The sequence below is a fragment of the Emys orbicularis genome, chromosome 2, assembly GCF_028017835.1.
Source record: "Emys orbicularis isolate rEmyOrb1 chromosome 2, rEmyOrb1.hap1, whole genome shotgun sequence".
NCBI classification, from domain to species: Eukaryota; Metazoa; Chordata; order Testudines; family Emydidae; genus Emys; species Emys orbicularis.
The window spans coordinates 214,917,820-214,934,066 of NC_088684.1; the positions used below are offsets into that span (position 1 = coordinate 214,917,820).

Consider the following 16,247-nt stretch of genomic DNA (forward strand, 5'->3'; position numbering starts at 1 on the left):
GGTGGGCGAGGAAGAAGGAAATAAAGGAAAGGGCGGGTAACACCGCAGAAAAATGAAAAAGAAGGAGAAACAGTGAAATAGAGGACAAGAAACACCAAGATACTGTAGGAGAAAACTAGGGGTGGGGATGGAGGGGTGGGGAAAGTGAAAGAAAAAGAAGCACAAAACCAAGGCAATGTTTGATTTTTAAATTAACTACAGAAAGTCTAATCCCCAAATACCCACAAAATGGGTTGGATTCTCTTTCTACACGTAAATTCCGTTAAACCCAGGGGTGCTGGATTTTGTGAGCCGCCAAAAGGACATTACATGGTTGGCCTGCATCCTCCAGTCCAGCCCTGGTCTACCACCTCCACCCCTGCATCACGCTCTCCTCTCAAGCTCACCCTCCAGTTCTAACCCATGGTTCTGATTTCCAGCTCCTGCGCTGCTGCTATTCCCTGCCCCCAAGGAAACCGCTTAAACTTCGTGCCAGGCTGTACCTTTGCACACCCCCCCCCCCAGTTCATTTGCCTTCTGGGCCCTAATTCTTAAATCCAGCCCTGCGTTCTGAAAGACTAACAAGATACTGTGTCACTGTATGTGCAGTCACCATTACTGCTGATGTATGTGATTAAGGGGGCAAGGGGATATCATACGCTCCAGGGGAAAGAAGGCTCAAAAAATTGTGAAAACTGGCAAGCGATCAAAGAACAAAACTGTAGTGGATGTTGCTGAAGTATTACATGTTTTTATTGTTATAGGGCCTGATCCAAAGTCCACTGACGTTAAAAGGAGTCTTGCCTGTTGACTTGAATGGGCTTTGGATCAGGCCCATAGTATGTTACTCTGTTCAACGAGGTAATGGGTATTAGAAAAAGCATCAGATTAAAGAGCAAGGTAATTAGCCAAAATTTTGCCAAGTGCATAGTTTGCCTGTATGCTCTCAGACCCAACACTGAAGACAATTTGTGTAGCTATTGGTACTATAAGTCCTATTGTTTTCAAGTACTCTGAGTTGGTAACTCTAACTGTCCTGCTAGTAAAATAATTTGGTTCTGTGCGGCGCTGTAGAGATTTTAAAGCTACTGTGGAATCATCACTGCATGCTGAGCCAAACTCTGTTTATCCAACCACTGTATGTAAGGGGAAAGAGTGGTGGTGATCTCTCCAAGACCTATAGTCATGCCTTTAAGTGTATCAAAGAGTTACTGGCATCATCAGATGTCTGATGCATCACCGTCCTAGCCTGCAAATAAAGTTAGCATGTGATACCTCTGCATATTGGTTTTGAGGTGGCAATCATGTGTCATTAAATAAATTACTTTCCCTGTATGAGCTATGAACATCAGGAACATAATTACACTGACAACGGAAGAGAAGCTTTAGGTATTATAGATGGGGGAACAGGCGGAAACATCTTTGGTGTGCATTTACCTGAATCAGATGAAGTTCTTTCCTTACAATCCCAGAAAGACAATAGGGGAAGCCACCGGAAGAAATCACTAATTGATGTTATACTGAATTTGGGAGTGATGGAAGCTAGAATAAAAGTGACCTCAGCCGGTAGGACTAGGAAGGTGCGAGTGTGGCAGTGTTTATGATGCAGGTTAGACCTCAGAACAGTGGTTGGAACTGGAACTTGCTGGAATGGCTGTCTGCACATACCCTTCCACATTCCATACTACCCCCAGTTTGGTCAGTTTCCTTCTCCCCATCATAACCCAACATAATGTGAATCTTACATTGATTGGTATCTTATTTTGCTGACAAAGCCTTGCTTAGTTTCTTGAATCACATTGTCTGAGAGATGCTGAGCACCCTCAACTCCCATTAAAATCTGTGGGAATTGGCAGAGCTCAGCCCCGCACAGGATGTGACCTGTGCAGCACCAGAAGAAGCAGTAGCAGGGGGAAGATGCACTTACAAGTGTGAGCTGCTGACCAGCAAAGTTCCACTGAGATAGCTGAGCCTACCCTGCAAAAAACGGGGTACAAAAGGATATCTCAGCAAGGCTTGGATGTTTAAAGAATTAGGCTACACCTGTTAATTGGGTTTTGGTTGAAACCAGAAGCGCTAAAGTTCCTTATCTGGAGTCGCTCACTCTTACACACTTTTACCCAAGTCAGCTTTGAATGCCTTTGTTTAGGATTGGCATGGTAAAGATTCCTGATTCACCCCAGTTCTTAATTGTAACTAATGGGGGCGAGGTGAGTATGTAAACTTGCAGGCTGGATCAAGTTCCCTGGATCCAACCTAACACTATAAATTGCACTTGGGCATTTATAGATCATCAGAGAGGAAATATTGATGTGCTCACTCCTGCTTTGTGTGTGAAACAGACAAGGTCTTTGCAAAGGGGAAGACAGACGGAAAGACAGGCAGTCTTGGTTCCTTGCAGAGGGCAAAGAGGGGGAGGAACAGAGAGATTCTATTATAATGGGGTGGCTCAACAGTACCATATGGTACTTGAATGGGGTGTCCCCCACTGCAGGTTTCTCCTGGAAAAAGCCCCTGCCTTTGACTTTGAGATCACCTCAGAAAGACCTGCTGACTAAGTCAAAAACAGATTTTGAGTAGCCTTTCCTGGTTTTAACAGCAAGCCAAAATATTTACGTAAATATCTATTATTTGGAATTTAATCTCCAGCATTAACATTCCTTGCAATGGGCTCTGCTCAGTTACTTGCAAAGAGGTTGAAATGAACACTGAGCAATAATCCGTATTATTCAGGGAATTAATTTTATACCTCCTGGCTATGCTTTTATTAACAACCCCTTTGTTTGCCTCTTATGTTAGATAACTCCCTTTCAAACTAGGGAGTTATCAGAGACTTAACAGTCCTTACATATTCAGTGGGGACCTTTTATAACACCCAATCAAACCCCAGTGAACCCCCTGGGAGTTTTGCTGTTGACTTCAAGGGGATCAGGATCAGACCCTTTGTGAAGTCCTTTTTTTCACCAGACAGCTTCACTATATCTGGATTTGCACTTTGCCATGTTGTAACACAGTGAAATAATTAGGGACTTTTATTCTACTTCACAACGAACGAGAGCTGGGGCAGAACCAAAAGCCCAGATCCAAACACCCCCCCCCAACTTTGGTCATGTTTGGATCCAAACTTTGCATCCAGCCCCTCTCTTTAGAATGAGCTGAACCAAGATCCCAGATCCAAACACCTTATGAACTCTGGGGCAGCTCAGTTCTGGATTCAAAGTTAAACCTTGGGCCAGCTCATCAGCAGATGTAAATCAGCATCGCTTCATTAAAGTCAATGGTGCTTGGATGATTTGTTCCAAATGAGGCTCTGCCCCTCTGTGTCTTGGGTCTGTATCTATTAAGTATGACTGTCCCTATATCTGAGTTCACTATAAACAAGTTCCACTGTATCTTTAATTTGATAATCTCATTTATACATGGGTTAGCTGCCAAAGAACTGTCTTAAAAGTTAATAGGCATCTTAACTGATATGTTATTCAAACCACAGAACAATAACTGTGATGCTCTCTAGAAAGAACTGGTTCATATCTGTGTTGCCCAGTTCAAGCCCTCTGGATAAAAGAGAGGATAGGCAGTGAATACATTTACAAGAAGGAAGATAATCGGTTTTAAAGTTTGGACGGCTATTGTATCGTATAGATACCTGTGGTAAGAACTTTTAGACTATGCTCTTCAGGGCAGGGAATGATTTTATTTTTGTGTTTCAGCGTGTCAACCACATAGTCAGCCCTACACAATAATACTAATGGGGGAAAATGCAGCAGTCAGCTGAAGTTATAAGGCTGTTCATTTAGGTCCCTGAAAACCATACTTTGCAGAAAATCCATGTTGTTGGGTGGTGGTTTTTTTTTCTCTTTGGGCTGGAGGCATTGATCAAAGGTACACTTGTGTGTGCTATAAAGATTTACAGCTGCAGGGCTCGATAAGAGAAACTTAGAAAGCTAATCTTGTTACAGTAGAGTAAAAAGCCTCATACTTGAGTCTAACTGCCCTTTAGAACATCTCTGCTGGGCGGACAGGAAAATTGTCTGCAATGGGTTAGACACAATTTATAAATGTGTACATAATGTGCAATTAAATTTTAAAAAAATATTAAAAGGCAATGTTCTGGCATCACTTTCAAGGAGGAAGATGGTAGCCTTCTGAAACATTTGTAATTGAGAATCTAGCAGGAATTATAGATCATCTCTCTAGCTAATATATCCTAGTTTACGTTTCTATATAGCATCAACCACTTGCAGTATCTAAATGCTAAGTTAGGCCCTGATCCAAAGCCCATTGAAATAAATGGAAAGAATCCCACTGATTTCAGAAAGCTTTGGACCTGGCCCTTATGGCATATCTAATCTAATCTATCTAGAAATTAATTTAAACAATTGCTCCAGCTCCCAGCACACATTGAGTGCCTCGTGCAAGTGGGTTTAAAACTTGTGTTTGAACCAAAGTTAAAAAAAGAGTTTAAAAATGTGCAAACAGTTTTTCTCCTGGGAAGAAAATGGGTGAAGGGCGGAAAGAACCACATGTGACAGGTGCTAGGGATTCAGGTACTACGGCGATGGATGCAGCATAAAGAAACTGAATAGAACTGTCCTAGGAACCTTACTGGAGCTTCTTTAAGGCTAGTCAGCGTGTCAACCACATAGTCAGCCCTACACAATAATAGGTATTTGCCTATTAGAACTGGTGGTAAGTTTTCTCGATAATTAACCTAATAATCTGATCTTTGATTTCTAAGTGCAGAAAAGCAACTGACTCTGGGTTTATGTCTATTTCTGACATTTTTTTGTTTAGTTTGGAGCCGGTGAAAAAAAACAGCATCCCAGCCAGAGAACTCTTTTTGAACCAAAACCAGTTTAATCTACATTTCCAAAGCCTCTTGTGAGATTTTAGCTGTAGCAATCCCGTTGCCTAAGGAGTTTCTGCCAACTTCCAGGCAACTTTGCAGCCAAGTTATCAACCCTTTAAAATTAAGCCTTATATAACAGAACTGCATTAACAGCAGCAGTTTGAATGGCTATTATTAATCCCTTAATTAAATCAATGTAAATCTCTTCCCTTCTCAGTAGCATTTTTGGATCCAAATATGTAAATCTATAAGGAACTGAACCAGCTTCTGATGCCCTGAAAGTAATTTAGCAGGGGAATTAAAAAATCAGCACCATAGGAACCTTCTCTCTTATACAAACCAGTGTTCCTCCTTGTGTTTTCAGAGTTCAGTTGGGAAGGAATAGTATTGTATTGAATTGGGGCGGTACTCAGGAAAAAGGATTACACGGGAGACACAATGGAAAGCAATGTGAAATAAAATAAAGATGTATAACGTCTCTGTAGCTAGAGATGGTCTGCTGATACATTTTATGTCTCTTGCCTATATAATCTAAAGAACTCCCCCTCCAGTGAATATAAAAAACAATCAGATGGATGGGTTACTGACATGGACATACTTTTGGTTTAAAAATATTTAACATTCCACGTCTGTACCCTTCTGAGAGGGAATCAAGAAACAAACTGCACTTACCTCCTCCGTACATCTGACACAAATATGGAAATCTCCAAACATTTCCCAGCCCCACTGCATAAGAAATGCAGGCAAAAATAAACTGTAAGGGATTGTCCCATAATGGCCGGGGTTTTTCCATTTGCACTTTCAAGCACAGATTTCAGCAGAGGGTTCTTGACTTCACTCCTTCAGATGCTCTTCAAAGCCCTGCCTGAGACTCAAAGCCAACCCAACTGAGAGGGGAGTATGCTTGCCAATTGCTATCAAGCTTTTTAATTACTAATCTTATTAACAGGCACATAGTGAAGTAGGAATGCTGGTAAATAGATTATAGATACACGCACACACACACAGAACTATAAAATGGGCACTTTGGGTGAACAGTTGCTTAGCTTTCAACTTGCATTGGAAGGATCTGAATTAGGTTTTTATTTGGCTGAATGCTGGGTTGATGTTGAAATCAGAAAACATTTTCAGCTGCACATGGCTGAAATGACTTGGAAAGCTGGAAAATCCTCATTCCTTAAGGTTCGCCACCAACATGTGATGTGTTCCTTTGGGAGTAGTGTGCATGGCTCAAGGCGAGAGTAGGCCATTTCGTATTTACTAATTAATGAGCGAGGTCTCCACACAATCAGGGTTTGTTTAAATACGCGCATTTGTCAGCTTCCAAGGTGGAGATGACCTTACTGAAATGTGCAAATGCCTATCCTAACATATCTCAGGTTACAGTCACTCAGGTCTGGTGGCCTATATGAAATCAGATAGGTGGTCTCCTAATGGAGAGAGTCGACATCACAAAAGCTGCTAACTGCTGGCCCTCTTGCTGAGATGAATAGGACTGAATGGGTGTGGAGACTAAAGGTGTCTAAAGATGGTCTTCGGTCTAAACGTGGTCCCTTCAGGTCAGGACTGTGGAGTTTTGGGTGAAGCAGTATGAGAAAGCTTGCCTTGCTGCTATCTCTGCTGTACTTACTCTGTGGCTAAATAGAGGACTTTGGTCTCCAAGACTGTCATCAGCCCTAAAAATCTACCCCCAATTTTAAATACTTTGAATTTAAAATAAGAAAAGCAAAAAACCCACAAGTGTAAGCTGTACTTGAAAATTGTGGTCAAGATCCTCAGCCGCTGTATATCAGCATAGCTCTGTGAAGATTGGGCTTCTTTCTCACAGGCTAAACTTTCACCCGCTTCTAAAAGTTTTGTCTCAGCAACAGGCCCTGTGTAGTTATGATTATTCTTATAGTTCTGTGTTTATTTTATTTTCCATTGATTTGAGCAAGTTAAATAAATGTTCTCCAAATAATGTTTTTATTTGTTTGATTCAACTGACCACAGGCAGCTATCTGGATGATTTTAGCTAGCTAGATAGGGACCAGATCCTCCAGCCTGATGGAGCTGCACACAGCACAAGACCAGAGTGGGGGCAAAAGTGGTTTTGGGGACCACAGCTCTGGTCCCGAAATCCTGGTGCTGAGCTGCACTGGATCCATGGCATGAGTTCCACCATCCTGAGGGCAGCTCTATCTTGCACTAGCTACACTGAGCCCCAAGAGGCTATTCCAGCCATCAGGGGTGCCAGCAGGATGAATACACCTGGTTTCTTCCCCTTTCTCTTTGTCATGCTTCCTATGTGGAGGGTCAGCGGGGATGGCAGTATCGGAGCCAGTATGTTAGTTCTACGCTGCTGGAGAATTCCCCCAGGTGTGTGTGAATCCTCAAGGAGTAGGTGAATCTAGTTTTAGGGCTGTTTTGCACTGCCAGAGGTGAGACAAGAATTTGGTCCATATAGATATACTGTATACTAATGTTAATTACAATTACTATAGAACATAAATTGCATATTATCATCTGCATTGTTTTAAATATATAGGGGGTTCTCCCTCACTCACATTACACAGACCAACACCACCAATCACGTTTCCCCAGGAAACAAAGCTTGAACTTGTAGTAAACTTGAATTTGTCAATGCTGTAAAGGCATGGGCTCTGAGGTTTGATGGAGGCATAAGGTCACAGAAATGCTCTCTCTGATCTGTTTAGAATTAGATGCTTTAGATGCATCCTCAACTTTTACGGCTGGGCTGTAGAATGTGAATTGGGCCTTAGGTCTACCGAAAATGTTTTAAATAGGGCTGTCAATTAATCACAGTTAACTCATGCGATTAACTAAAAAAAATTGCGATTAATCGCACCTATAACAATAGAATACCAATTGAAATTTATTACATATTTTTGGATGTTTTTCTACATTTTCAATATTGATTTCAATTACAGCATAGAATACAAAGTGCACAGTGCTCACTTTATATTATTATTTTTGACTACAAATATATGTACGGTAAAAATGATAAACAAAAGAAATAGTATTTTTCAATTCACCTCATACAAGTACTGAAGTGCAATCTCTTTATCGTGAAAGTGTAACTTACAAATGCAGATTTTTTTTTTTGGTTACATAACTGCACTCAAAAACAAAACAATGTAAAACTTTAGTGCCTACAAGTCCACTCAGTCCTACTTCTTATTCTGCCAATCGCTAAGACAAACAAATTTGTTTACATTGACGGGAGATACAGCTGCCTGCTTCTTATTTACAATGTCACCTGAAAGTGAGAACAGGCGTTCACATGGCACTTTTGTAGCTGGCGTTGCAAGGTATTTACATGCCAGCTATGCTAAACATTCATATGCCCCTTCATGCTTCGGCCACCATTCCAGAGGACACGCTTCCATGCTGATGATGCTTGTTAAAAAAATAGCAGTCTCGGATGATGACCCAGTACGTTTGTTTTAAGAACACTTTCACAGCAGATTTGACAAAACGCAAAGAAGGTACTGATGTGAGATTTCTAAAAATAGCTACAGCGCTCGACCCAAGGTTTAAGAATCTGAAGTGCCATCCAAAATCTGAGAAACTACAGAACCCGAACCACCAAAAAAGAAAATCAACCTGCGGTGACATCTGACTCAGATGATGAAAATGAACATGCTTCAGTCCGCGCTGCTTTGGATCTTATCAAGCAGAACCCATCATCAGCATGGAAGCATGGCCTCTGGAATTGGGTTGAAGCATGAAGGGACATATGAATCTTTAGCGCATTTGGCACGTAAACATCTTGCAGCGCCAGCTACAACAGTGCCATGCGAATGCCTGTTCTCACTTTCCAGTGACATTGTAAACAAGAAGCAGGCAGCATTATCTTCTGCAAATTGTAACCAACCTTGTTTGTCTGAGGCCTGGTCTACACTAGGCGTTTATGTCGAATTTAGCGCCGTTAAATCAAATTAACCCTGCACCCGTCCACACCACGAGGCTATTTAGTTCGACATAGAGGGCTCTTAAATTCGACTTCTGTACTCCTCCACAACAAGGGGAGTAGCGCTAAATTCGACATGGCCATATCGAATTAGGCTTGGTGTGGATGGAAATCGACGGTAATAGCTCCGGGAGCTATCCCACAGTGCACCACTCTGTTGACGCTCTGGACAGCAGTCCGAGCTCGGATGCTCTGACCAGCCACACAGGAAAAGCCCCGGGAAAATTTGAATTCCTTTTCCTGTCTGGGCAGTTTGAATCTCATTTCCTGTTTGGACAGCGTGGCGAGCTCAGCAGCACTGGCAACGATGCAGAGCTCTCCAGCAGAGATGGCCGTGCAATCCCAGAATAGAAAGAGGGCCCCAGCATGGACTGATCGGGAAGTCTTGGATCTGATCGCTGTGTGGGGCGAGGAGTCCGTGCTTTCCGAGCTGCGCTCCAAAAGACGGAATGCAAAGATCTATGAGAAGATCTCTAAAGCCATGGCAGAGAGAGGATACAGCCGGGATGCAACGCAGTGCCGCGTGAAAATCAAGGAGCTGAGACAAGGCTACCAGAAGACCAAACAGGCAAACGGACGCTCCGGATCCCGGCCCCACACATCCAGTTTCTACGAGGCACTGCATTCCATCCTTGGTGCGGCCGCCACCACTACCCCACCACTGACCGTGGACTCTGAGGATGGGATATTGTCCACGGCCGGTTCCTCGGACATGTTAGTGGACGGGGAAGATGAGGAAGGAGATGAGGAGGATGAGGCAGTCGACAGCGCTTACCAAGCTGATTTCCCCGACAGCCAGGAGCTCTTCATCACCCTTACAGAGATCCCCTACCAACCCTCCCCAGCATGTAACCTGGACACAGATTCAGGGGAAGGATCAAGCGGTAAGTGCTTTAAACATATAAACCTTTATTTTGTACAAAACTTGAATATTAATACTAATAACAATCTTTGATTCATGATTTCTTCCCCCTGGGCGCTTAAGTAATCAGTAACATGTATTTGTAAAAAAATCAAACAGTGTCCGGTTGTGCATGATTGTGCTGCCCAAGCTGCTCCACTCTTTTGTCGCTGCTACTGCAGCTATATGAAAAGCCGGTCTATATGTCCGGGGATAGAGCAGTAGTCCTCCACGGACATCTCCGCAAAGCTCTCCTGCAGGTAATGGGATAGCCTGTTCATCAGGTTCCTGGGGAGAGCGGCTTTACTTGGTCCTCCGAAGTACGAGACGTTCCCGCGCCAGGAGACAAGCAGATACTCTGGGATCAGTGCCTTGCATAGCATGGCGGCATAGGGCCCCGGTCTCTGCAGGCTTTCTCGAAGCATCCGTTGGATCTCGGTGTCCGGGATTCTCATGAGAGTAATGTCGCTCATGATGATCTGCTTTGAATTAGGTAGGGGACTGTTAGTATTGGGACTGCTTGCAACAAGTTCCTTTACAGAACTGTGACCGCTGGTTTACAGCCACGCGGTGGGGGCGGGAGAGGGGCAGCATACAGGGATCTTTCCCTGGCACATCCGCGAGGGGGTGGGACAGGGCCAGAGTTCCTGCTTGGCCGATTGCTGGCAGCACAGACTGGCAGTGCTTTCAATGTGAAAGGAGGCCAGTGGTACTCCTAAAGTTTTAAGCAGCCACAAGTCTACGGCTTACCATGTTTGCCTGCTACAGAGAGTACTGTGTCCTGCCCCGCTTCCCAGATTGGCAGTGCAAAAGCCCAGGCACTGAAGGCGAGGTTCGAAAATTCGACCTTGTCCTGAGTGCGCATGTGATAGGTGTGGTTCAAGGTCTTGTTCACAGAGAAAGACTATGTTCTTGATTCACAACTACATTTATCTTTCGGAGGAATTCACTGCCTTTTCCTCATTCCCACAGCCACATCTGCAACTGTCTCCCAACCCAGCCTGGCATCACACTCCCAGAGGCTAGCGCACATTAGGCGGAGGAAGAAGAAGACGCGAGAGGACATGTTCTCAGAACTAATGGGCTGCTCCCGAGCCCAGGCAGCACAGCAGAACCAGTGGAGGGAGAATTTGTCCCACATGCACCGGACACACATGGAACGTGAGGAGAGGTGGCGGCAGGAAGACCAGCAGGCGACTCAAACGCTGCTTGGACTTCTGAGGGAGCAAACGGACACGCTCCGGCGCCTTGTTGATGTTCTGCAGGAACGGAGGCAGGAGGACAGAGCCCCGCTGCAGTCTATCAGTAACCGCCCTCCCCCGCCACCAAGTCCCATACCCCCCTCGCCCAAAGTCCAAAGAAGGAGGGGCGGAAGAGTCCGTGAAAACTCTCACTCCACCCCTGCAGACTGCTCAAGCACCAGAAGGCTGTCATTCCCCAAAATTTGAAAAGTCCTTTCCTGGCCGCCTCACCCAAGCCCCCGTCCAACTTTCACCCCCCAGTTTCCTGTCTGGTTGTTAATAAAAAATACGTTTCTGTTCATTACTGTTTCAGTCAGGCTCTTTTGAGGGAGAGTCTGTCTGAAGGGGGGGAAGGGGCTTGGTAATTGGACAGGACAGTCACCTTTAGCAGGCTACAGAGGCGGGGGCAGGTCCAGCAGCAGGGCACATACACAGTGCAGTGACTATTTACCCTGGTCAGTCTGGGAGGTGGTTTTCATGTTCTGTGGGGGGCGGGGGGGGGTTAGTTGCTCTGTGACTTTGTGGCGGGGGAGGGCAGTTAGAGATCTTATGCAGCGGTCCTTGTCCTGGATCACAGAGCCACGCAGCAGGGGATCTGTAACCCTCCTCCCCCTGCCATAAAGTCACATAGCCCCCACATACACGCAGTCCCACTCAGGAGGGCTGGCAGGCTCCGTTGAAACAACCAGTCCGCCACTGTGAATCCTGTCATTCCTGGAGTTTAGAAGGATCATTTGCATCAGTACACTACACCCGCTCCCCACCACAGTCTGCGTCCCCGGTTTCAAAGATTCCCGCGAAAACAGTACTAAAGACAACGGTGTTCAATAACAAAAGTAAAACTGATTTTATTTTTTTGGAAGGGGGTGGAGGGGATCTGTAACTGGAGAGGATAGTCATCCTTAACTGGGTAAAGAAACGGGGGCAGGTTCAGCTTCTCTGTACAGAAACTTAAAAGTCACTGGTTACCCTGCTCACTGTGGAACCTGGCTTTTAAAGCCTCCCGGATGCACAGCGCGTCCCGCTGGGCTCTTCTAATCGCCCGGCTGTCTGGCTGGGCGTAATCAGATGCCAGGCTATTTGCCTCAACCTCCCACCCCGCCATAAATGTCTCCCCCTTGCTCTCACACAGATTGTGGAGCACACAGCAAGCAGCTATAACAATGGGGATATTGGTTTCGCTGAGATCACAGCGAGTGAGTAAGCTTCTCCATCTCCCCTTGAGACGTCCAAAAGCACACTCCACCACCATTCTGCACTTGCTCAGCCGGTAGTTGAAGAGTTCTTTTTCAGTGTCCAGTGCGCCAGTGTAGGGCTTCATGAGCCAGGGCATTAGCGGGTAGGCTGGGTCCCCAAGGATCACTGTAGGCATCTCCACATCCCCAAGAGTTATTTTGTGGTCCGGGAAGTAAATACCTTCCTGCAGCCGTCTAAACAGACCAGAGTTCCTGAAGACGCGAGCGTCATGAACCTTGCCCGGCCATCCAACGTTGATGTTGGTAAAACGTCCCCTGTGGTCCACCAGTGCTTGCAGCACCATTGAAAAGTAGCCCTTTCGGTTGATGTACTGGCTGGCCTGGTGGTCCGGTCCCAGGATAGGGATGTGAGTTCCATCTATAGCCCCACCGCAGTTTGGGAATCCCATCGCGGCGAAGCCATCTATGATGACCTCCACGTTTCCCAGGGTCACTACCTTTGAGAGCAGTACCTTGACGATTGCGTTGGCTACTTGCATCACAACAACCCCCACGGTAGATTTGCCCACGCCAAACTGGTTCGCGACAGACCGGTAGCTGTCCGGCGTTGCAAGCTTCCAGAGGGCTATGGCCACTTGCTTCTGGACAGTCAGGGCTGCTCGCATCCGGGTGTCATTGTGCTTCAGGGCAGGGGACAGCAACTCACAAAGTTCCATGAAAGTCCCCTTCCGCATGCGAAAGTTTCACAGCCACTGGGATTCGTCCCAGACCTGCAGCACTATGCGGTCCCACCAGTCCGTGCTTGTTTCCCGTGCCCAGAATCGCCGTTCCACAACATCCACATGACCCATTGTCACCATGATGTCCTCGGAGCTGGGTCCCGTGCTTTGTGAAAGGTCTGTGCCCCTCTCAGAGTTCAGGCCCTCACCGCGGTGCCGTAGCCTCCTCGCCTGGTTTATCTGCATCTGCCTCTGGGAAAGGTGGATGATAACCTGCGAGGCGTTCACAAGTGCCACAACTGCAGCGATGGTCGCAGCGGGATCCATGCTCACAGTGCTGTGGCGTCCGCGCTGTCACTGACCCGAAAAGTGCGCGAACTGATTTCCCGCCGGCGCTTTCAGGGAGGGAGGGAGGGCGGTAGTGACAGACGGATGACGACAATTACCCAAAAGCACCCTCGACCCTTTTTTTTTACCCAGAAGGCATTGGCGGCTCGACCCAGAATTCCAATGGGCAGCGGGGACTGCGGGAACTGTGGGATAGCTGCCCACAGTGCACCGCTTCCAATGTCGACGCTTTCCCCGTTAGTGTGGACTCACAAAGTCGAATTACTGTCCTTAGTGTGGACACACAAGTTCGACTTTGCAATATCGATTCCACATATTCGATTTAAGTGAAATCGAAATACCCTCGTAGTGTAGACATACCCTGAGTGATTGGCTGACCAAGAAGTAGGACTGAGTGGACTTGTAGGCTCTAAAGTTTTACATAGTTTTATTTTTGAATGCAGGTTTTTTTGTGTACATAATTCTACATTTGTAAGTTCAACTTTTATTATAAAGAGATTGCACTACAGTACTTGTATGACATGAATTGAAAAATATTTTTTATAGTGTAAATATTTGTAAGCAAAAATAAAGTGAGCACTGTACACTTTGTATTATGTGTTGTAATTGAAATTAATATATTTGAAAATGTAGTAAACATCCAAAAATATTTAAAATAAATGGTATTCTAGTGTTGTTTAACAGTGCAACTAATCGCAATTAATTTTTTTTAATCACTTGACAGCCCTAGTTTTAAATGCCAGCTGTGAGGACAATCTTGCCTGAAAGAAAAGTATTATACTGGGTCTCATCAGAGAGAGCTCCTAACTTTAAAATCTCCCCTGCAAGAGGTGGTAGCTATTGGGAAGGCCATTTTGATGGACGGGGTACATAATGAGATCCAAAGATTGTTGCCTCTGATTCGGTGGGAGTGGAATCAGGGTAGTTGCCTTATAGAAAGGCTTAATGTGAGGATATTTCCTGAACATACTGAGAACATATTAGTGTGGAGACTTGGCCTTTTAGCTTGGACATTCTTATACCCATGATAAGACACACCTGGAGCAACTTGGGGCTACGTTTCATTTGCTGAAATGTGATAATTTGTGGAATTTGCCTAGCAACTAGGTTAAATTCTTTTTGTTGCCTTCTTTCTAGGGTTCAGTAGAGTGTTAATCAACTCAAGTATCCATTTTTGTATAAGTGGCTTCTTTCAAATGCCAGGCTGCTAGGTTGAGTCTGTCTGGTTGTGGACAGAAGATTGGTCCTTACACTAGCAGATCATCTCTGAAGTCAAGATATCAGGTAGTGTGACATGAGGTTAATCAGGCCTCAGGACCATGGCCTGTTAAGCCAGAACAGCACGATCAGTTTCAGTGTTAGTCCCTCCTTTCTATCTTCTGTATAGGTGTGGGGAACAGCACAAAGGATGGGAAGACTATAGCTGAGACCTTAGCCCGCTTTGATAGAGATTGTTCATCACCTTAGATCCCTGGTCTTGATAGCTGGAGAGAGGCTACAGGATGCTTTATTGTTCTTTTCAAGGTCAAGAGATCAATTGCTGACAATGAGTGAGGATAGTTCGGGGCCTAGAGCCATGTTCTGTTTGTTCCTGATACTCTGAGGCTAGAAATAAGGTGGGAACTGGCCCTTCAATTCCTTCTAAAAGAGCATTGGGTCATCTCACTCCAATCTGAAGTAACTGAAGGATGGCTTCTTTCAAATCTTTTTAACCATTATTGAATTTTAATTTCGATAACAAGGTTGATAAGTTTCAATAACATTTTTGAGAAAAATTTTAAAAATTCAATTAAATTTTTTTGAAAAAATGAAAATTGGGTTTACTGTTAACCCTGCAAAATGGAATCAGCTTTGAAATTTCAAAATGGCTCATGATCTTTGTTTCTAAATTAACTTGCTCTTGTAGGCATTTTCTCCCAAACTGAGGGAGTTGGGGCGGGGGGGGGGGGGGCTACTGTAGATGGGGTTGGGTGTGTGTCAGACCAATTGTTCTGAAATGGCTGAGGGACTTACTGACTTTGCCTCTCCTTCATTTGTCTCAGCTACCATTAGCAAAGTGGTATTCTCTCGTTCTAGTCCTGGGACTGCTTCAACTGGTTGTGTGATCTGGACTCTTTTCTATAGTGTCTGTTCAAGGCGGGGATTATATATCAACATTTTGATGCTTCTGTGATTTGGCTTTCTGAAAAATTTCCCACCAGAATACTAAGAGCGCCAGAAGCTGATTTGCTTGGGTGTCCACTCTCAGTAAGGGAAGCCCCATATGCCTGCTACTCTAAATGAGAATGGGAGGGCATGCCTGGTTGCAAGTGTACAGAAAAATGCTGTCAGTGACATTTCTCAGAGCACAGCCCTTAGGCTGGGAGGGATCATATCTGCAGTAGCATCCCCCTTAGCTTCCCTGTACAAAGCACGAGGCGGCTGCAGAAGCTATTAGAATGTCAGATGACACCTCATAATTCTTAGTGGTAAAAAAATCTCGCCCAGGGACAATCGCTATGTCTATAGTACCTTTGGCAGTGACACCAACCTGGACTGGGACTTGTGAATGTTGAGAAAAACCTCACAGCCTTATAAAACAAGAGGAAATTAGAGGGCTGGAAAGGAAGTAAATGCTGGGCTGATGGGCCCTTTAAATCCTGCTTGTTCTTCTGAATCTAGACTGCTCACTTTCATCCCTCCAAAGCCGGCGTCTGGGGAGAGGATGAGGAGGTGGTCAGGCATGGCAAACTGCAGCAGCGGCTAGAGAGTTTAGCCTGATCGGCAGGGCATGACAACTTGCAGTGTCAGCCGCAGTGGGTCATGACCATCCTCAGCAGCAATATCTGAGGGATGTGACCCTGGTGCTTTCCCTGTCTTTTGGGTGTGGATGCAAATTCTATTTCTCTTTTACGAGCATGAGGAGCTATCTAGGGCAGAACTCCTGAACACGGGTTCAGAGCACTCTGAAAGAGTCGATCAGATTCTGTTTAACTGCACACACCATAGTTAGCCCTCCTCAGAAGAATTCCTTTTTTCTTCCTTTCTCTCCCCCAAAGCTC

The 16,247-nt window shown here is 45.2% G+C and overlaps 1 protein-coding gene across 1 annotated transcript in view; it reads right to left on the reverse strand.

Moving 5' to 3' along the window:
* SLC6A20 (solute carrier family 6 member 20) overlaps positions 1-5,621 on the reverse strand; it is a 34,443-nt gene extending 28,822 nt beyond the window's left edge. Inside the window, exon 1 of the mRNA XM_065398960.1 lies at positions 5,501-5,621. Coding sequence (XP_065255032.1) covers positions 5,501-5,621 — 121 coding nt within the window. The remainder of the gene's footprint in view (positions 1-5,500) is intronic.
* Positions 5,622-16,247: the final 10,626 nt, after the last annotated feature.